The 23985-nt window shown below is 34.5% G+C and overlaps 2 protein-coding genes across 14 annotated transcripts in view; both read right to left on the minus strand.

The window, feature by feature from the left end:
* The window catches only part of LOC128994344 (sex-determining transformer protein 1-like), a 76337-nt gene extending 55586 nt beyond the window's left edge, over window positions 1-20751 (minus strand). For 9 of the 13 annotated variants that reach the window (XM_054418843.1, XM_054418845.1, XM_054418846.1 and 6 more), the window contains exons 1-3: window positions 20457-20751; window positions 10798-10882; window positions 8638-8740 (exon numbers count right to left, since the gene is read on the minus strand). The gene's annotated coding sequence lies outside the window, so the exon portion shown is untranslated. Of the gene's footprint in view, window positions 1-5317; window positions 5432-8637; window positions 8741-10797; window positions 10883-20443 lie in introns of all 13 variants that reach the window. The other 4 variants (XM_054418842.1, XM_054418844.1, XM_054418841.1 and 1 more) reach the window with 2 other exon arrangements.
* LOC128994353 (zinc finger protein 493-like) lies at window positions 2876-5208 on the minus strand. Its single transcript, XM_054418873.1, has one exon. It carries the CDS (start codon window positions 4940-4942, stop codon window positions 3572-3574), a length of 1371 nt encoding a protein of 456 aa, XP_054274848.1. The 5' UTR covers window positions 4943-5208; the 3' UTR covers window positions 2876-3571.
* Window positions 20752-23985: the final 3234 nt, after the last annotated feature.

Consider the following 23985-nt stretch of genomic DNA (forward strand, 5'->3'; position numbering starts at 1 on the left):
AATGGTGTATTTGCATTCCTTCGTAAGTAAATATTTTTTTAGTGCAGTGAATATACAACGTAGAGTAATCATATTCGATCATACTCTTATAAAATCACCAGGGATTCAAGATGTTTTGGTATGTAGGCTGCTAGATATATATTCTTTTCATTATAAGTACTGTAATTAATATGAACGCCAGGGGTAGACCACAAAGGCGGGTAACTGTTCATAGGAATGACAGTGCGCGTAGAAGAGCAAGAGTAGATAATGACGAACTTAATCAAGATATGTTACAATACAACCCCTTTTAAGGAGACCCATGGTAGACGAGAGAAATAGAGCCCACAACTGTATAAATTCATTCGACAATACAACAGTGCGATGGCTTTTGCTTTTTCTTCAGCCAGTAAGAAAGATATTCCAGGAAAAGGACAATACTGTTTCAAAATTCAAGGACAGATTTATCGTTCAATTTCAGATTTGCTGCCTCAACATGATGAAGACCCCGTGTATGGCCAATTGTACATTATTGACACATCAACAGCAACAGAAATTCGTCAAAGGAGTCGAGAAAATAGTGACTTAAAACCTGAAATATTGTCAAAACTAGCTGAAATTCTATTAGAAAATTCATTTGCACAAATTTACAAAAGAGCTTCGGAAGAAATGGTTGTACAAGGTGACAGTGAATTAGAACTTAGGTTTGTAGACAGGATAAATATGGATCGTCGTTCTTTTAATAAGCCTACTGCAGATGAAATTGCAGGCCTCTTCAATTGATCTGATGGCGAACCTCCAATTAATTTTTAAAATTCCAAACAGGGAAGCTTTTATTTATCCTCACTATCCACAAGACCAAAGCTACCTTAGTAAACCAGTATTTATTCACAAACAATGATATGTCTGCTGCCTTTTCATGTTAAACCACTGGAGTGATTCAAATTATTTATTGAAAATGACATCAACAAAAGCAAACAAAGAAGAGCAACAAACTGGTTTTTACACAAAAGATATGGTGTAGGGATGCCTATTCTGACACATAGATAATGTTATTCTGAGTTTGTTTAAATACCGGAATTGCAATATGTTGTTTTACATTTGAGCTTTTTAGGGACATGTCCCTACAAGCCACTAGTATGATTTATAAATGCAATTAAAATTTATGTAATCAAATCAGTGGCGGATCTAGAACTGTCACAAGGGGGGGGGGCAAACCGGGGGGTCTTGAGGGTCGGGAGTATACCCCTGAAAAATTTGTGTAAACTAAGTCTCCAAAATTGCAGTTTTATACCATTTCTTTTTTGAAAACATTTGTGTCTTGCTACTAAGCGTGACTCATTCACCCCTACCCGGATTATCCATTATCTTTTTTAAAAAAATACATACAAAATCAGAAACAAGCAGTTTGTATAAAAGGAAGATGGTCAGATGAAGTTAAAGTTGAATGGGGAGTGCAACAAGGTTCAGTCCTTGGCCTCCTTCTTGTCTTTATTTGTTATATAAATAATCTACCCTCTGATGTTTATTGTAAAATCATCCTGCACACAAAGATTCTTCCTTTTTATCTACGAGTGAAAACTATAAAGAGCTTGTAAAATTGGCTGATTAAACATTAAATAATGCACAAAATTGGTTTCATAGTAATGAATTTTTGCTAAACTAAGATAAATCACAAAATTTAATATTTTCTTTAGATTAAAATTCAAAACAATTGTTGGAGAGTAGTGATAAAGGATATTTAGGCCTAAAATAAGTATTTCTCATTTTGTTTAGTTAGCTTTAAGTATTGTTTCCATTAACCTATAATTTAACCTGTTAACCTAACGTAATCTATAATTTTAGCTATTTCATGACATTTTTGATAGATTGTAAAAATACAAAAGACATTAAAGAATATTTCATTTCATTTCAATGAGTTATTAACTAAGGTGTTATATGTAGTACAATATAACATGGAAGGAACTATATGGTTTACGGTTTACTTCCATATACCCTTTATGGTTTGCAGGGATTTTAATAGGCCAAAATCTTACATCGAGCAATGAAAAAATGATGAAGAACATCACCTGTGTTCTCTTCTGACCACTGTTAGGTAATAAATCTAAACCTGATTTTCATCATTTCATGTAATTTGTCTTTGTGTGGGTTTTGTTTTGTGTGAGATTGATAGTATGACCCCTCTGACAAATGATTATGGGGGCCAAAACCCATGTCTTCCAAAAATGAGTTACAGCTGACATTAAATTTGGTATGTAATATGTATATCAATCAACTTTGGTGGCAAACGGTAACTGAATTGACTAATGAACCAAGAAGCAATCCTTTCAGCATGAACCAGCAATCTTTCCCTTGTAACCAATATCCGCACTTTACCCTCCCTCATTGTATAAGGGCCATAACCATCAGTCGTCTGGCGATGAGCTTCGTCGGATATGTTTCATGTGATAACTGTCCTTATCTCGTACAATTCAATAATTTTAACATTTTTTAAACACACATTGAAGCATAAACATCAGCTATAGGGCTGCAAATGGTGTCATTTGCGAACTAAGGAGCTATACACAAAACAAAAACGGCCCATACTTAAAAAAAAAACGACCCTCGTAAGTAATCTTGTTAACTCTGTCTTTTAAATAACAGGTCCTTCTTTGTATTATTTTCTGCCTTTGTTGAGCTAAGCATACATTTTCTATGAAAGAAAATTAGGTAAATGGTCTGGGGTTGAGACAAATATCACTTATAGGTTTTATTTCTATTACCTGAATGACATCAAACACAAAAGCAGTTAATTTTTAATTTTCACAAGACATATTTAACTAACAAATAAAAAAAAAAACTTAAACTAATATATCAGATTGTTTATCTGACACACATAATCAATGTAGTGGGTTTACATGTATGAATAATTTTTAACGCCCAAACATAATGTATTTCTTACAATTTACATTGAAATGGAAAAATTTACAAAAACTTAACAAAACTGGCTTTTTAGATCAATACACACTTAAGATAAAATCTCTGGAAAGTTCTTTAATATTATATCAAAGTTGTCAGTTTTCATATATTAAAACATTATAAAATAATTATCCTAAAAAATAATCAGTTCTATATACAACTAACCGTTTTATAAAAACATGGAATGAACAATGAAGATTTGTATCTTAGCAATGCATCACTTTAAATGATTATTGCTGCTATGCTTTTGTGCACCACCTCATTATTACATGAGGACAAGAGTGATGATGATGGAATTTTCCCTAGACACCAATACTCTTAAGAGGTCTCTATCCTGTGTGAAGTATTGGTTGTAAAGTATTTTCCACAACCACAAGCAGAAGTACACATATGAGGTCCCTTCCCTGTTTGAACTAATGAATGTGTCTTCATATAGCTTTGGTATGCAAAAATAATTCCCATATGTAATGCATTTACAGATGTTCTCTGGTATGACGTATGTGTCTTCAAATAGTTTTTGGTTTTGAAGGATTTTCCACATATAGTGCACTTATGAGGTCGCTCTCTGCTGTGAACCAATGTATGTCTTTTCATATAGTTTTTGGTTGTGAAGGATTTACCACATATAGTGCACTTACAGATGTTCTCTGGTATGAACTAACATATGTGTCTTCAAATGGTTTTTGGTTTTGAAGGATTTTCCACATATAGTGCACTTATAAGGTCGCTCTTCCATGTGAACCAATGTGTGTCCCTTCATTATAGTACTTGTTTTGAAGGATTTTCCACATATAGTGCACTTATAAGGTCGCTCTTTCATGTGAATCAATGTGTGTCCCTTCATTATTGTTCTGGTTTTGAAGGATTTTCCACATATAGTGCACTTATAAGGTCGCTCTTCCATGTGAACCAATGTGTGTCCCTTCATTATAGTACTGGTTTTGAAGGATTTTCCACATATAGTACACTTATGAGGTCGCTCTTCCGTGTGAACTAATGTATGTTGCCTCATACTGATTTTGGTTTTGAAGGATTTTCCACATATAGTGCACTTATAAGGTCGCTCTTCGGTATGAACCAACGTGTGTTTCTTCATTACATTATTGGTTGTGAAGGATTTTCCACATATAGTGCACTTATAAGGTCGCTCTTCGGAATGAACCAACGTGTGTTTCTTCATTACATCATTGGTTTTGAAGGAATTTCCACATATAGTGCACTTATGAGGTCTCTTTCCCGTGTGAATCAACGTATGAATTTTCATATAGTAATTGGTTGTGAAGGATTTTCCACAAATAGTGCACTTATAAGATCGCTCTGTGGTGTGAGCCAATGTATGACCTTTCATTATATTTTTGGTTTTGAAGGATTTTCCACAGATATTGCAATTATAAGGTCGCTCTTTGATGTGCACCAATGTGTGTTTCTTCATTATAGTACTGGTTTTGAAGGATTTTCCACATGTAGTACACTTATGAGGTCGCTCTTCCGTGTGAACCAATGTATGTTTCCTCATACTGATTTTGGTTTTGAAGGATTTTCCACAAATAGTGCACTTATAAGGTCTCTTTCCCGTGTGAATCAATGTATGAATTTTCATATTATAATTGGTTGTGAAGGATTTTTCACATATAGTGCACTGATAAGATCGCTCTGTGGTGTGAGTCAATGTATGTTTCTTTAAATTGCTACTGGTTGTGAAGGATTTTTCACATATGGTGCACTTATGAGGTCCCTCTCCGGTGTGAGCCAATGTATGTTTCATCATATAGTTTTTGGTTGTGAAGGATTTACCACATATGGTGCACTTATAAGGACACTTATTATGGGTCAACAAATGACACTTTACTTCATATCGGTTAATAAATGTTTCCTCACATGTAAAACATTTGAAGGGACGTTCACCTGTATGTACATATATATGATTTTTCAATGTCAATTTATTTGAAAACATTTTTTTACATATTAGGCACTTAAAAGAATGATTTTTAATGACCTTTGACATTTTTTACTTTGCACTTTCAGACTCTGTGTAACTTATCAAACAAGCAACTAACTATAATCAAGATTGTAGCTAAATACTATGTAGGCCTATTGTATGATATTTCTTCTGTTACGTCAAGGTGTATATAACTAAACTTTGAATAGACTCTTCCTCGAAATTTGTTATTGATATGAGATATGACATAATTTAGAAAATTTTTTGCTTGTCTTAAATAAGATTTCTTATCTTATTAACTGTTCAGTAAAATAATCTGTCATTGTGTTGGTTTTAAATATTATTAGACTTAAAGACATAAATGTTAATTATGATTTAACATATAATTTTACAGAGTGAATTGCTGACTTCTATTTGTTTTTAAGTGTAATAGAAACTTACTAGCCTTTCTAGCTGTTTTTTTAGTAACCTATTATATTTGAGATGGTCTAGATTAGCTTCTCTGCGCCGAATTGACGTTCCTTTTCACACTTCTGAGAAAGTTTATTGCCATTTCTGAAAACACCCATATTTTATTAGATATGTACATTTATTGAAAATATTTAGGTTAATTTTTGTGAGTTCAAAACATTACAAAAATGTATATTGGATCAATAACATTATAATTTTCGAAAATATGATTTATAAATTCAATTAAAATTTATGTAATCAAATCAGTAGCAGATGTAGAACAGTCACAAAGGAGAGGGGCGAACCGGGGGGTCTGAGGGTCGGGTGTATCCCCCTGAAAAATTTGTGTAAACTAAGTCTCCAAAATGGCAGTTTTATACCATTTCTTTTTCCAAAGTTAGTGTGACGAATTATTTTACGCAATGTGTACAGTATGAACTATTGTATTTCATGCAGTAAAATATATACATATATGTATGCTCGAGGGGGGGGGGGGCGGTTGTCCCCTTCGCTCCCCTTCTGGATCCGCCACTGAATCAAATATGTACAAAATGTATTGCATTTTAACAACTTTTCAAGCCTTAAGCCTTTAGACCTTCTAGCAAAAGTACATCATGAAATTTTTAACAAAGAACAGATGTAGGTTACAATTGTGCCAAAGTGTCTGTGCGTTCGGCTAGATCTGATCAAGTCTAGGTGAAAAAGTTCCCATTATCTTTTTTAAAAAAGCTAAATACAACATAAGAAACAAGCAGTTTGTAAAAGAGGAAGATGGTCAGATGAAGTTAAAGTTTAATGGGGAGTGCCACTAGGTACAGTCCTTGGCCTCCTTCTTGTCTTTATTTGTTATATAAATAATCTACCCTCTGATGTTTATTGTAAAATCATCCTGTACACAAAGATTCTTCCTTTTTATCTACGAGTGAAAACTATAAAGAGCTTGTAAAATTGGCTGATGAAACATTAAATAATGCACAAAATTGGTTTCATAGTAATAAAAACGAAAGTGACGATTATGGAATTTTTCCTAGACACCAATACTCTTAAGAGCTCTCTATCCTGTGTGAACCGATGAATATTTCTTTATTTTAGTATTGGTTGTGCAGGATTTTCCACAACTACAAGCAGAAGTACACATATGTGGTCCCTCCCCTGTGTGAACTAATGAATATGTCTTTATATAGCTATGGTATGCAAAAATGATTCCCGTATGTAGTGCATTTACAGACGTTCTCTTGTATGAACTAACATATGTGACTTCAAATAGATATCGGTTTTGAAGGATTTTCCACATATAGTGCACTTGTGAGGTCGCTCTCCGCTGTGAACTAATGTATGAGCCTTCCTTATTTTTTTGGTTTTGAAGGATTTTCCACATATATTGCACTTATAAGGCCGTTCTTTGGTGTGAACCAATGTGTGTTGCTTCATTATAGCATTGGTTGTGAAGGATTTTCCACATATATTGCACTTATAAGGCCGTTCTTTGGTGTGAACCAATGTGTGTTGCTTCATTATAGCATTGGTTGTGAAGGATTTTTCACATATAGTGCACTGATGAGGTCGCTCTTCCGTGTGAACAAACATATGTGACTTCAAATAGACATTGGTTTTGAAAGATTTTCCACATATAGTGCACTTATGAGGTCGCTCTTTGCTGTGAACAAATGTATGAACCTTCATTATATTTTTTGTTTTGAAGGATTTTCCGCATATATTGCACTTATAAGGTCGCTCTTTGGTGTGAACCAATGTGTGTTGCTTCATTATAGCATTGGTTGTGAATGATTTTCCACATTTAGTGCACTTATAAGGTCGCTCTTACGTGTGCACCAATGCATGTTTGATCATATAGTATTTGGTTGTGAATGATTTTCCACATTTAGTGCACTTATAAGGTCGCTCTTCCGTGTGCACCAATGCATGTTTGATCATATAGTATTTGGTTGGGAAGGATTTTCCACATATAGTGCACTTATGAGGTTGCTCTTCCGTGTGCACCAATGCATGTTTGATCATATAGTATTTGGTTGGGAAGGATTTTCCACATATAGTGCACTTATGAGGTCCCTCTTCTGTGTGAACCAATGTATGTTTCCTTATATGGTTTTTGGTTATGAAGCATTTACCACATATAGAGCACTTATAAGATCCCTCTCTAGTATGAATCAATGTGTGTTGCTTCATAATAGTATCGGTTGTGAAGGATTTTCTACATATAGTGCACTTGTGACGTCGCTCCGCCGTGTGAAGCAATGTATGTCTTCTCATATAGTTTTTGGTTGTGAAGGATTTTCCACATATAGAGCACTTATGAGGTCTCTCTCCCGTATGAATCAATGTATGAATTTTCATATAGCATTTGGTTGTGAAGGCTTTTCCACAAATTGTACACTTATAAGATCGCTCTCCGACGTGAGCCAATGTATGTCTCTTCAAAATGCTACTGGTTGTGAAGGATTTTCCACAAATACTACACTTAAAAGATCGCTCTGCGGTGTGAGTTAATGTATGTGTCTTCATAATGCTACTGGTTTTGCAGGATTTTCCACATATGGTGCACTTATAAGGTACTTCTCCGGTGTGATCCAATGCATGAACCTTTTTACTGCTATTGGTTGTGAAGGATTTTCCACATATGGTGCACTTATGAGGTCCTTCTCCGGTGTGAACCAATGTATGTTTCATCATATAGTTTTGGGTTGTGAAGGATTTACCACATATGGTGCACTTATAAGGACACTTATCTTTTGTCAACAAATGACACTTTACTTTATGTAGGTGAATAAATGTTTTCTCTCATGTCAAACATTTAAAGGGACGCTCACCTGTATGTACATATATATGATTTTTCATTTTCCATTGAGTTGAAAATATTTTTCTACATATTAGACACTTAAAAGAAAGATTTGTAATGACCTTTGACATTTTTTATTTTACACTTTCTGACTTTTTGAAACTTATGAAACAAGCAACTAACTAACTATAATCAAGATTATAACTAAATGATATGCAGGCCTATTGTATGATATTTATTTAGTTTTTTGTTAAGGTGTATAATTAAACTTTGAATAGTCTCGTCCTTAAAATTTGTTATCGATATGAGATTTTATAACATAATTTAGAAACTATTTTTGCTTGTCTTAAATGAGATTTCTTATCGTATTAACTGTTAAGTAAAAAATCGGTAATTGTGTTGGTTTTAAATATTATTACACTTAAAGACATAAATGTGAATTATGATTTAACAAGTAATTTTACAGAGTGAATTGTTGGCTTCCATTTGTTTTATAAGTGTAATAGAAACTTACTAGCCTTTTTAGGTATCTATTATATTTGAGATGGTCTAAATTAGCTTCTCTGCGCCAAATTGAAGTTCCTTTTCATCAGGTCTGAGATAGTGTATTGCAATTTCTGAAAACAACCATATTTTATTAGACAAGTAAATTTATTGTAAATATTTAGGTTAATTTTTTTATTTAGGTTAAATAAACAATGAGTTAAAAACATTACAAAAATGTATACTGGATCGAGATCATCATACTAATCCAAAATCTGATTTACAAATGTAATTAAAATTAATGTAATCAAATATGTACAAAATGTAGGCTATTACATTTTAAAAACTTTCTTAAATTTAAGCCTTCAGACCTTCTTGCAACAGTTTTTCTCCCTTACAGATTTAATTTAAATCATGAAATTTTTAACAAAGAACAGATGTAGGTTACCATTGTGATATAGTTTCTGTGCGCGCGGCTAGATCTGATCAAGTCTAGGTGAAAAAGTTCCCATTATCTTTTTTAAAAAGCTAAATACAACATCGGAAACAAGCAGTTTGTAAAAGAGGAAGATGGTCAGATGAAGTTAAAGTTGAATGGGGAGTGCCACAAGGTACAGTCCTTGGCCTCCTTATTGTCTTTATTTGTTATATAAATAATCTACCCTCTGATGTTTATTGTAAAATCATCCTGTACACAAAGATTCTTCCTTTTTATCTACGAGTGAAAACTATAAAGAGCTTGTAAAATTGGCTGATGAAACATTAAATAATGCACAAAATTGGTTTCATAGTAATAAACTTTTGCTAAACTAAGATAAATCACAAAACTTAATATTTTCTTTAGATTAATATTTGAAACAATTGTTGGAGAGTAGTGATAAAGATAGTAGATAGTCATAATAATCATACCAGAAATAAGAACCATACCTCAATACAATTCCATTGTTTAAGTAAAACTCTTAATAGCCACATAGTTTTGTCACTCAAAATGTATAGCTTTCTTGAATCTATAATTAAGACCCACACTATAAAGATTTCAGGAAACTTTGGAATAGATTATTTTGTTTTTCCTATTTTGTATATCCCTCCGAGCTTCACTCGTCGAAAAATCGACGCGCGACACACTTTGTGTAGTGTCACGCATCGATTTTTCGACGCACGAACATCGTTTACGGCGAAGGCTCTATGACTGACTGAATCGGATTGAACTGGATCGAGTTAGGTATCGTTCTTTTCGTTATATTCTACACTTTCTCCAGAGGTCTGTCTCTAAGCGCTTTATGTTCTCCGAGCCGATCGTAATTGTAGCAGACAGCTGACGTGCGTATTTGTAAGCAGCTAGGTTACCCTCGGACCGATGACTGATGTGTTTTATTACGTTTATCATTGTTTTAGTGTTAAAAATCAAAAGTAGTGATATACGTGGTGCATTATAAGAAGATTTAAGTGATTTTGAAGGGCTGGTTGATGATCCTGAAGAAGTAGGTAGTGATATTGATGTAAATTATCAGCCAGATTCCTAGCTATGGTTAGGCTATGCATTCTTAGCTAAACGCTATGTACTGAAATCTGTTTTTTGCCCATAACTTATTTATTTGCAAATCTACTTCCTTATATTATTATATATTTGTAATCCTCATAAAATTTAGAACAAAGTGGCTATTTTCAAATATTTATAGGCCTATAATTTATACAATTTCATTGAGCGCGAACTAATTTTTTTTTTTAATTTTCCAAAATATTTTTTTTTACCTAAAAAATTTTTTTGAAACAAATGTTCCTTATGTTTTATGTATAATATTGAAGCCAATGATTTTCCAAACAAAATGGTATATAGAACAGTATAATTAACATTGTTTTAAGCTTCTCAGATCCGTTTTAATAAAACCTTGCAAATGCGCCAAAAATAGGCGGACATTAAGGCCTAAACTATGGACACTCGAAGGGATATACAATTTGTGCTTGGCTTGAATGAAATTCAATTTGTAACAGACTCCGATAAAGCATTTACTGTTCTAAAGTTGTATTGATTTTTTCCCATTTTGATTCTGAAGTAGGTGGAATTTACTTCATTAGAAGTGGAATTTCACTTTACTCCCATCACTGCACAATGTAGGCTACTATAAATGAAAATAACTCTAAAAAAATATAGCCTATTTAAATATTTTACAGATAGGAAATTAAAGCTTACCTCAAAGTCATGGCTAACATTTCAGTAGGTTGTATACAGTTCATAAACTGAGTGTCTCGATGTTGTAGATCATCTATTAGAAAGTCTGCAACAGTAAAAAATTCTTGTCATAATTTTGTGGGAAATACAGTAGGCCTAAATGTAATAGTAGTATATTATGTTACTAGCCCGGTAAGTGGTGTTTTACCGTGCGAGCACAACAGTTCCTGCTGGAGGCGTAGTCGGTACATTAAAGCTTACCGGGCGAGTAAAGTACGATACTTTACATCATAATACACATAATAATTAGTAAATTTTAAACACAACACAATTTATTTAGGACATAAATTATAATATTTTTATGTTTCAGAAAATAAAACAGGCCGTTGCAGGTAGGGATAGCTGTTAATTTCATCAGCTGACTAAGTGCATAGTAAAAGTACATAATGTTACTTTTCCGTGTTTCGACATAGTAAAGGGCAATTTTTCAGCCTATCAAAACGGATGGATAAGTATCTGTTTCTGTGTAGTATGATGTAATAGCTATTTACATTACAAGTGTAGTAAGAGCGTTTTTACATCACGCAGGTGAATGTTGTGCAACGAGCGAAGGCGAGTTGCATAATTCACCGAAGTGATGTAAACACGCTCTTGCGTAACGTGTAACGTACAAGATTTTACCTGACCCGACAATATTCAGGAGGTTACGAGCAATATGCTTCATTATCAATTTCACTCATCTTCTAACAGTAACGTTCATTTACAAACAAAAGCTAGGTTAGGAAAATTCTTCAAAGCATAACAATAAAATTCAAACACGCAGCTGATTTCTAGCGTTGAACGTCGTTGGCTCCATAGAGGTATATTTTTTTAAGTTATCCACTCAATGTTATTTAAATGGGTTTCATTACATCACCGAGTGAGTTTTTTTCAACTTTACATCACTCGAGAAGTAAGGAAGCTGTATACATCACGCTTGGGATAGGGAAGTTTAACATGGCGGGTTAGGTAAAATAATTTGTTTTGTAAAATCTATCTAGGTATCTAGGCCTATACTTATAAAAGGAAAAAAAAATACCACTTACTCATTGTATCGGTGGTCCAAAAATAACTCTGGGGGGAGGGCGTTTGATTATGTTGTATCGGCGGTCTAATAATATCCCATGAGGGGGTTCAAAAACTAAGTTTGGAGAGGGGCACGAAAAAATTAGTTATACGCTACTGGTCTTTTAACAGTGGGAAGATTGTGAACCTGATATTGTTTCAAATGTTTTAAGTGATAACTTTGCTGATATGGTGGATAATCAGGCTATTCCCGATTTAAAAACAAACCCAATTAGGACTACTACAAATTCACATTACTCAGAAACCATGTTCAACTGAGAACAATAGATGATCAAATATTTAATAAATTGATTGATTTGTTGAAACCAAAGTGGTCATCCTTCCAGTACCAAAAGGTCAGATTGCATTAAAGCGAGTTTTGGGATTTTTTGCCCATTATTCTAAATGGATCCATCGATTTTCAGACAGGATAAGGAATCTGACTCAAGTTAGGTCATTTCCATTGTCACATGAAGCGGTTAGAGACTTTGAAAATCTGAAGCTAGACATAGCCAATGCACTTATTACTCCAAGAGATGGACAAGAACCGCTGGTGGTGGAAACGGACGCTTCAGATGTAGCTCTGGCAGCAACCTAAAGTCAAAATAATAGACTGATAGCTTTTTTCTCCAGGACTTTAAATAAATCTGAGAAATTGTATCCGGCAGTTGAAAAGGAAGCCGCTGCAATCGTTGAAGCCCAAAGAAAATGGAAATCATTCCTCATTCAAACTGTATACTGATCAGCAAGCTCTTTCGTTTGTGTTTGATAGAAGATACAATAAATGTTGTTTACAAAAACTTGAAAACATTAATTAACATACAAAATTAAACATATGATTAAGAAACAGGCTTTAAACATTAAGTATCACCACAAGGATATGATGAAAAACCAATACAAAATATAGAAGAAGCAAAATCAGTTCTGTCGATGGTTTGCTTTTTTCGTTTTTTTTTTTAGCGAATTCCCCATATAGGGAATAAGCTATTACCGTTGGTATCATGGCAATAGCGCGATAACTCGAGCAAAATTATCCGATTTTGATGATATTTGGTACAAACGTATAAATTTACGTTTATTCGAACAAGTTTGCGAACCAGCATGATCGGACTATGGGAACAGGGGTATATGGGGGGTTTCATTGGGTTAAAGTTGGTTATTCCCATTTCCCCCCTAAAACCACAAAATTTCACAATTTCTTTCCAAACCATTTTGTAAAGCTTGAAAAAATAAATAATTTTTTATATTGGAGCGTTGTTGTACGCCTAACGGTTTCGGAGATAATTAAAAAAAGTTTAAATTTAAAATTCCCAAGTTATTCTTATAGATACAAAAACAATTTTGTAGGGCTTGGTTTGCTTGTTTATGGATACTAGTGGTCGTCCAGTGGTCGAAACTCGACCACTCGAAATTGACTATTGGATACTGAAGTAGACATCCCATCTATATGGACCAGCTGTCGCCATTTTTTTTATTGAAAACATAGTTCTGTCACAGAATGCGTGTCTAAAATTCTATTTTCTACCTTATTTTTTGTTGCTGACAAAGTATATGGGTCATAACAGTTGCTATAGCTCATAATAAGTCATTTCAGAAGTTTGAATTGGTAAAAAGCATTGTGTATTCAAAATAAATTATTTATTTAGATCAGAGCAATCTGTTGGTAGCTCACATCAACTACGACAAATTTAATTTTTCTCTACATTCACCACACGCTGTAAATAAAACATGTGATTGTAATTTCTTACATTTGTTTTGATTTTTAGCGAATTTCCCATATAGGGGCCCAACAGGGGCCACCTTGCACAGTATTTTTTATTAATAACTTTGAAAATTGATCAGACACTTACCAAATGGCCTTCTTTTGTAACAGCTTTATTTTTATTTTCGTTATCCTATATTTAAGGTTATTGTTAGGTGCATTTTAAGCAGAGCAAATTTTAAGGGATTTCCACTGGGCGACAGTGGCGCCGGACCTACCGGGGGGTCTGGAATACCCCCCATCAAAAAAGGGGGGGTCCTAGGCCCCTCCCAGAAATTTTTGCATAAATTTGCAAATTACACATTTCTACGTATCTTTTAATGAATTTTTCAATTATATTTGCTTGTAAATAGGCTAGTCCATTTAATCTCACTTAATTACGTAATCTAGAACTTTATAGGTTTGAGGTTGTGACTCCCTTCACAGCCTCTTGTCATAGCTCAATACCCTAAAATATTTACATAATGTTATTTTTTAAATCCATGGGCGCAAGGTCCCAGAGGGCGCACGACCGAGAGGATTTTTTCATATCTAAAAATGAAAATAAATAGTCTTAGTTGATAACAAAAAACTGCCTGTTTAAGCGTTGTGATTCTGAGGTTCATAAGAAGAAATAATTGTTAGGAAACTTAAACTTATTTTTCAGAACTACGCATCAATTTCGTTACAAAATTAGTAGCGAACACCGGTTATGTGGGAGTAGGCTGTAGGGATGTTGACGTTGACGAGCGCCCTAGCGGTACGCATCGTATTGCCACTGCACTGCCACTATTCTAGCTCGGACTCGGCACTACTGATCAGAGTGATTAGGGGCGCATGCGTGGTAGACATTGTTACCACCCTCACTTCACAAAACAAAAGTTATTAACTAATAAAAATATATAATACGTTGTGTTGAATATCAAAACAACAATGAATTTACCTTTAAAATTTATGAAAAAATATTAATTTCAGTTTGCATTAGATTTTAGAAAAATTTAATACCCTCCAAAGCACCTTCAATGCTGTAATTTTCTCCTCAGACCTAAGGATCGGTATGGTTGGCCGGAATATTGCACTGTTTTGCTTTGGAAATATTACCTAGATCATTGAATAGTCAAAGCCTAGATGCAGTACAACCATAGATTAAATATAACTCACTCAAGTCGACTTCTTATGACATTGTTAATTCAAAATTTGTCAATGTCTAGTTTATGTTGGTGACACTTGACGTTAATTATCACGTAATTTTATTTCTATTATTTTAGGGTTACCGGTAGTTCTATGATGTGGGTTTTAATTTCTTTTGATATAAACAGGAGACGACCTATTTTTATTGATTAGATTGTTTTATTTTGGATAAACTAGGTTTAACTATAGGCCTAGATAAAACGTTCTCCTTAAATAAAAAGAATTGTTTTCAGCTAGGCTAATCCAAAACGATGACAAATCTACTAAAGGCGTTTAATCTATGGTATCACGTACTGTATGGAGTTCATGTTTTTGACCCTGAATTGGAATCAATGGCCATGTTTTTTTTTTCATGAATGCTCGGTGAGTTGAATTGTTTTGTTTCAGTCCCACGGCGGCCACGGCCACAAACGTGAGCATTTAGTAAAGGCATAAATTTGCTAAAAGTGTTTAAGACGGCATTTTGTTAATGCTAAACAAGTCAATTCTTTAAAAAAACTTGCAATGCAACGATTCCGACGAAGAGTGGTATTCAAGCAATTAACTTAAGCCTATGGTCGTGATATAGCTTTAAATAAAGGTTTGAATACTTTAATACTTTCTTATGAAATGGCGACCATACAAAGTAGGTATTTTAAGCCAAGTATGAATGGAGATGAGTGTAGGATGAGTGGCGCGATCTTGTAGTCTTGTTAGTGACTAAGGCTGACATTCCTTAGACACAGCTGTTAATTAATAGCCCATACAGCTAATGGCAACTAAGGGACCTACAGTTTATAGTGGAATCCGAACCACATTTTTGCCTTGGTATATACGAATTGGTCTAATTATCAGGATAGTACTGCGGATAGTCGTAGTACTCTCTCGTGCGGACGTTAATCCACACCAGGGAGTATCGCATCCAGGGACGTATTTAAGTATCTGCCGCCTCTAGGCAACAAAGTTTGCCGCCGCCCCTCCCGCTTTTCAACGCACTCCACGACCTCACTAATATCACCCCAATGGCCAATACATGCCCTGTCAGCTGGTTTTGTGGAAAAATAATCGGTAATATTGCATGCTGCATCAACAAATTTAATAACTTTTCACCACACTATGATGTTTTTAGCTGTTTTACATGCGTTAATTGGTGGCTGAAAGTTACGTTTTGCTGGCCATGCCAGCTGTCATCGTCATTTGGGGACCGAGTAGGTTCTTACATCCCTAGGGCCGCAAAATCAGCTGATCGCTTACTTTTTTAAACATGAATGCATTAAATACACAATCAGTATCCATAGCATTGCAATAGAATTGTTTTAATCAATAAAAGGTTACATTACCTGCAGACTGCCTTGTGGGTTTTGTTAATCCAGTAGGATTACGTACGTTTCGGCAAATATATTGCCATCATCAGATCCCAGAACTTGAAGGTTAAAATCTTGATTTTTCGACACACATGGTCACGTCAAAGTTTAAAATAGAACACATACACAAAACGAACATTAAATACATGTAGGCCTACTATTAAAAAACCGAACAGGATGTAATATGATGCACGCATCTCTCTTGCCGAGTCTCGACTGGTAGTCGTCAGGTCCTGTGAACTGGACTCTGACCCCAAGGCATCCTGTATCATAAGTGTCGGTCTCTGTCCAGTTGTATTAAAGTTTCAAATAATAAATTTGATTCAAGTGTACTTTTATCATTGAGTACGTCCTGAGGGCGGGTTTTTGTGGCCTTATAAATTTCGTAATTTTCCAGAGTTGTCATAGTTGTTCCTTTACAGCAGATATGTAACGCTTTTAAATTGTTACCTAAATCAGTGTAATTATGATTTTCGTTCACAAGATGTTCTGCGAAATTTGACTTTTGTGACTTAGTAGCTCTGGGAAGATGTTCTTTAAACCTTTTTCCAAAGGATCGCCCTGTTTGACCTATGTAAATTTTATCGCAGTCATTACATGAAACTTGATAAATTCCGGTTTTCTCTTGTAATTCCTTAACATTTTTTCTAGTGTTTAACATTTTCCCTAATTTATTGCTTGTCCTAAATGCTAATACTTTGCCATGTTTTTTTATTTCATGTTTGAGAGACATAGGAAATGAGCTGCCGTATTCGACTGGGACATAATCGGAATTTTTCCTGTTAGCAATGTTTGTTTTTGACATATTATTAAGTTGTTTTTTTATTAAATTGTCGATAATGGCAGGGCTGTACCCATTGGCTATTGCGATGTGTTTTAGTATGTTTTTCTCTTCCTGATAAGCTTCTGGTTTTAACGGCACTTTTAACAAGCGATTCACGAAGCTATTGTAAGCTGCCATTTTGTGTGATAAGGGATGATGAGACGTTGCATGAATCGTTGTATCTGTAGTCGTGGGCTTTCTATAAATTTTAAACAAGAACTTGCCATTATCTTTTTTCAGGGTGATGTCGAGAAAATTTAGTTCATTATTTGTTTCTAATTCTGTGGTAAACTTTAATTTAGGATGAGCGTTGTTTGTGTAGTTATTGAATAGAGCCAACTGTCTTTGGCTCGATCTTTCGCTAGATATGTCGACGACATAATCCTTTTATATCATGGAAGCCAAAGACAGTTGGCTCTATTCAATAACTACACAAACAACGCTCATCCTAAATTAAAGTTTACCACAGAATTAGAAACAAATAATGAACTAAATTTTCTCGACATCACCCTGAAAAAAGATAATGGCAAGTTCTTGTTTAAAATTTATAGAAAGCCCACGACTACAGATACAACGATTCATGCAACGTCTCATCATCCCTTATCACACAAAATGGCAGCTTACAATAGCTTCGTGAATCGCTTGTTAAAAGTGCCGTTAAAACCAGAAGCTTATCAGGAAGAGAAAAACATACTAAAACACATCGCAATAGCCAATGGGTACAGCCCTGCCATTATCGACAATTTAATAAAAAAACAACTTAATAATATGTCAAAAACAAACATTGCTAACAGGAAAAATTCCGATTATGTCCCAGTCGAATACGGCAGCTCATTTCCTATGTCTCTCAAACATGAAATAAAAAAACATGGCAAAGTATTAGCATTTAGGACAAGCAATAAATTAGGGAAAATGTTAAACACTAGAAAAAATGTTAAGGAATTACAAGAGAAAACCGGAATTTATCAAGTTTCATGTAATGACTGCGATAAAATTTACATAGGTCAAACAGGGCGATCCTTTGGAAAAAGGTTTAAAGAACATCTTCCCAGAGCTACTAAGTCACAAAAGTCAAATTTCGCAGAACATCTTGTGAACGAAAATCATAATTACACTGATTTAGGTAACAATTTAAAAGCGTTACATATCTGCTGTAAAGGAACAACTATGACAACTCTGGAAAATTACGAAATTTATAAGGCCACAAAAACCCGCCCTCAGGACGTACTCAATGATAAAAGTACACTTGAATCAAATTTATTATTTGAAACTTTAATACAACTGGACAGAGACCGACACTTATGATACAGGATGCCTTGGGGTCAGAGTCCAGTTCACAGGACCTGACGACTACCAGTCGAGACTCGGCAAGAGAGATGCGTGCATCATATTACATCCTGTTCGGTTTTTTAATAGTAGGCCTACATGTATTTAATGTTCGTTTTGTGTATGTGTTCTATTTTAAACTTTGACGTGACCATGTGTGTCGAAAAATCAAGATTTTAACCTTCAAGTTCTGGGATCTGATGATGGCAATATATTTGCCGAAACGTACGTAATCCTACTGGATTAACAAAACCCACAAGGCAGTCTGCAGGTAATGTAACCTTTTATTGATTAGCTAACGTGGTTTAGAAAAACAACTACATTATGAAGAATTGTTTTATTTTCACCGTTGCCTAGCAACTATTTATTTTAATTTTTGCTGATTCCTCAAATTATTTCTTCACATAACCTTAAAGTTCTAGTTGTGTTGACTATCAGTGTGCATCATTATTGTGGTGAATAGTGCTATTAAGGTATAGTGTGGTGGAAAATGGCGTTCGTACCACGGACCGAAATGGTTTTGCAGCTCTCGATCGTTTTAGGTTGACTTCGTCTCGAACCTAAAAACTATCTCGAGCCGGCGAAACCTCATTTTCGGCCCTAGGTACGAAATATACTATTTCGACCCCTTTTAACGGAAGTTTTTTTTGCGGTTTTTTTGCAAAACATTCTGACTTGGATAGGCCTACACGGAATGCACCATTTTTTTTTATCTAATCAGTATTTTTACAATCCCATTTTGCGGCTTTAAACGGCACACAAAATCGTCTGTATACAATGGTTCTTATAACGCTTTTCATTAAACACTATTAGTCAGATCCACTTGAGAGACTTGCTATTGGCTTTGATTTGAAATGAAAGAAATATGTTTTCTTAAACAATTTTTTTCTTACAAAAAACACATGAATCGCAAAGAAAAATTACGTACTTTTACTGAAAGAATAATATACTATTTTAAATTAGTTAAGTTTGGTACAGTGGTAAGTATTTAGTTCACACTTTCCTTCTTGATTTTAACCTAGCAAAAGAATCTTTCAGCTTTAGTGCTGCCACTGCGTAGTGGTGTATGAAGTAAACAGAAGGGAGTGTTTTCTACGTTTGTCACTAGACATAGCGGCCGGCACGGCGACCCGCTCCCGCGGCGAGCGTGTCTGCCAGACCAATAATTTAAGTTGAGGAACAACTTTATAATATTAAAACTAAAATTAATGGAACCTAAATGAATCATGATACAAGTTTATTTTTATTTTTGGTTTTTTATATTAATTCCTAATTATAAGTATACATTATTTTGGAAAGAGAACTAAGGAAATGAGTAGACTTGGAAACTCATGTCATAAGTTTGTAAATGTATACAACCAATTACTGTCCATGTGATGACAAAAAATTATTTTTTACTTTTATTGATTAATGTAGGCCTAACTGTATTACATTACTCTTCCATTTATTCCTTCTTTATATTAGGGCAGGCAGCACGGACAACTCTACACAGCTGTGTAATAAACTATTGACGTTTGTTTAACTTGGATGCGTTCTGAAATAGTTGTATACTTAATCAAAATATTTGAAATGGCTATTTTGCCGTTCCCAAAATTATTTGCTAAAATTTTTTTTAGATTAAAATTTCGTTTTTTTATTTGTTTACCCTCAAAATTTTGCCGCCCCTAAAATTTGCCGCCCTAGGCGGGTGCCTAGTCCGCCTATTCGGAAATATGTCCCTGATCGCATCCACAGTGCATGCCTTTAAATATCCACAATTCGTGACCTCCTAGTAGCTGGATTACAGGACGACGCCACCGTCCCAGTCGAAATATTTGAATATTTATATATTTGAAGGAAAGTAGGCCTAACTGTGACCAGACTAGGGGGCGGAAAATTGTTTTGGGCCTAGGGGCGCAAAAATGCTAAATCCGGCCCTGTTAGAATGCAAAAGATAACAACTCCAACCATTAGGCCTATGTCTTCTTAGGTGCTACAGTATTGCAACCTAACCTAAAAGTAATCATGATTAAAAGTACGTTAATGAATAGGCGCGTAGTTAATTGACGCTTTTGAGCTTCATAAATATTAATTGTTAACTTAACTAGATCTAACTTTATCATGAAATCTAAAATAAGAATAATAGGTTTCTTTTTGTACCTATCATTGTTACCTTGTTGTAATCCTGATTCATGAAATTGGGTCAGTCCGAGTCCAGTCGTGTTTCGTTTCTGTATTTGTATTTATTTGTGTGGTGTGTAGAATGAAAATCTCAGTGTAAGTCGTTCTTGTTACTTCTTTCTTTACGGCCGTCGTGTCGTACTCAATAAACAAACAAACTCAATTGACTCTAGTTAGTTAGTTTGGGTCAGGTCAGGGTCAACTCAGAGGCAGGCGTGGGTTGGGCAGGCAGGAGGCAGGGGAGGCAGCAGTGGCAGCAGTTACTTTAACTGCCACTGACTGGAAGAAAGAAAGAACTTCAACCACACTCAACTCAAGGTCAGACTCAGGACAGGAGGTAAAATTCCAGATCTAGTAGTCCACTCCAGATCACTTGACCTTACAGGCAGTGTGTGATCCTCTGATTTAGACGGGATCCCTTCAAGTAGGTAACCTTTCAAACTGGTGAAGGGACCTACCTGCCCGATATTGAAATCGGTCAGGTTGGTTACTTTTCAATTTGGTGAGGTAATGAACGCCCTCTTGCTCTTGTGGTGGGGGCATCGACTGCTCTCATTGGCTGCAAGGTTTCTGGGGGAGGGAGTAGTTGTTATGGGGTGAACAGTGCTGCCAACCCAAAAGTCTGGAGCAATAAACATTCCCATACAAGGGTAATGTGGGTAATTCCGATATTTACGGCTACAAAGTAGGCAGTATAAATGCCGAAGGAAATTATATGTATAAAATATCTAGTTAGAACTTTTCATAGGTGAAATACTGTAAATAACAAAATACGATATTAAGTCCATCATCTTGCTAACCTGTTTCTCTCCATGCCCCTGGGTCACTGCTAGGCTACTTTCTCTTGTAACTAAATCTACAGTATTAACGGGTCAGATTTTATTAATTAACTAGCTGTTGCCGTTTGCATCGCCTGACATACTTTTTCGTCTTTTATTCTTTACTATAAGCCTGCTGAAGTTGTCACTGACTTCGCTACGGAACGGAACTACCCTCTCTGGAACAACTGAATGATGTTTTTACCAAAAATACTAAAGTATTCATATCTCCTTTCATTCATAATCATACTCCAAGCCAAATTTTCCAATGGTACAGTTAGTTTTCTCTAACTTTATTGAAAAGTATTTCAGATAGTCTAAAGTAGGATTAAAAGTAACACAAAAACATTATTTTATTTAGTGATATACTGTATATATGATGTTCCCCGTTACTGACTCGGCATGCTCTTGATTTGATATTATTCTTGAATTTTGTTGTCCCTTCTGTACATTTAATAATTACTAGAGGGCCCATGCTACTCTACAACGTTGAAATGAAAATCATATTCGAGCAATAATCAAATTTATAAATTTGTATTGAGTATCTTGATCTTAACTGATTCAAACGATAAATAGCTCAAATTAAAACCTTTAATTAACTTACTATTTTGCGTCAAAAACATGAAAAAAACATAAACAATAGTGGACCTATTGATTTTTAATCATAGAAAACCCTTATAAAAAAATAATTTATATGTTGGTTGTTCACATTGCAATTGCTTGTAGTCCGTCCGATTTGGATAACTAATTAATAGCTTAAATGAAAGCCGGCATTTCACTGAAGGTTCTTAGACCAAAATATGTAGGATTGTATAATTATAACTGGTGAAATGCATCTTAAATTGAAGTAAGAATTCGAAAAAGTGAAATATATGTTTTTTGGACGAGTAATACAGTAGATCAATATATATGCCGATTGCTTAGAGTGAAATCTGTGCACACCTTCAATTTGAGACCTCAACCATGAAAATCGGTTAAATTTATTTTCAAATATAAGAAGATTGACTCTATTATTAACGTTTAACGAAAACTATCACCGTTTTACAACAAATTGTGTAGCAGTTCCGGTTAATGATAACAACCTATACTGAATTGAAGCTTTAGAATAGAATATTTCAAATGTTTACGGGAGCAAGCTCCTAAAATGTAATAATGTCGGTAGCTATACTTGCGATAGTACACTTGATAGGTTTTTAACAGCTTTTATTGATTTATGCATTATTATTATATAATAAATAATGCTATTTAATAAAATAAAAGATTGGTAATCATATGATTAAACGTACGGACACTGACTAGTTTTTAGGTGGCGGAACAAGCAAATTTTCACAGTTTTGAATGTAAACCTATTTTACTCGAAATAAGTTTGAGATAGAAAAACACTCTTGAAATACAAAAGTTGTGGATAGTTTAATTCTACACTACCGATCTTCCATAAGATTTAAGATCCAAGCATTGTAACTTATAAGTTACAGACCAAAATATAATATCTTGCATACTCGAATTTCTTCTGAAATAGATTTAATCCCCTAAACCACCCTTGAATTTAGAACTTTGCAAAACCCCCAAATTTGTACATCTACACCATATATATGGATTGTCGTCCCAATGCAAAATTTTATTATTCTAGGTCTTATATATGTTTTGAGATACATTATAGTGATCATTTGTCAGTGATATGCCAATCAATATAAAGGTAGGTCAATGGAAAGCATTTATCTACGTGGTGATCGGATGCATAGCAGCTTCAAAACGGATTCGTCACAAAATTCGTGTTTGCCTATTAAATATATTGGGTATCTATATTTAATATATAGATACCCAATATGCCTATAAACATTCAAACTTATGGGTCAATTTGCTGCACACAAAATCCAACAAAGTCTTTTAATAATATAGATACTTATAAGGTTAAGAAAACTCCAGAACCACTTAGGTGGAACCCAAAAGTCAGATCAGGATAAAAACTACTTAGTTTTCCTATTTAATGCCTGAATAATCAGTACACCAAATTTCAACGTTCTAGCTAGTCTGGAAGTTGGATTAGTAATGAATCATTGAGTGAGGGCTTTTACTTTTATATGTTAAGATTATTAGCTAAATATAACACATATGAAAGGTACAAAATAAAATCCATAAGTTAAATACAGTAGTAGAATATATAAAAACGGAGCTCCAGACAAAGCTGTCTTTAAAATTTGAAATAGGTGTTGCTGCAGACTTTTAATTTTATTCAGCGAGATTACGCCCCTGAATTTAGTGTTACTCCCTCAATATGACAACACTGTTGGATAAATCTAGCTCAGTGGGATAAATGCAGGGATGCAGCAGGCACTTGTAGAGCGAAATTTCCCACAATTTCCATGTAACCGTTTAACTGGTTTTCAGGTTATGTGACAAAATCCAAAACACAATTGAACATAGGATGCACAATAAATCGGATGTGTTTACTTTTGGGCTATTGACTTAATTATTACATCAAACAATTAAATGTATTCTGAACTTGTGTACCCGTTGCGAAATAGAGCGTACTATATTTAGTCGCCATACCCGTGCTTCGCCAAAGGAGCGCTAAAGAGAATAATTTATTGTTATGTTCCATAGATCTGTTGTATGAAAAATTAAATAACTCATAAAATAAATGCCTAACATTTGCATTTAAAGCATCAATCGAATTATTTTCAAAAACGTGTTTTATATCAA

Source organism: Macrosteles quadrilineatus, unplaced genomic scaffold, assembly GCF_028750875.1.
Source record: "Macrosteles quadrilineatus isolate MER2022 unplaced genomic scaffold, UCM_ALF_1.0 Scaffold_5__1_contigs__length_97177068, whole genome shotgun sequence".
Classification (NCBI taxonomy): Eukaryota; Metazoa; Arthropoda; class Insecta; order Hemiptera; family Cicadellidae; genus Macrosteles; species Macrosteles quadrilineatus.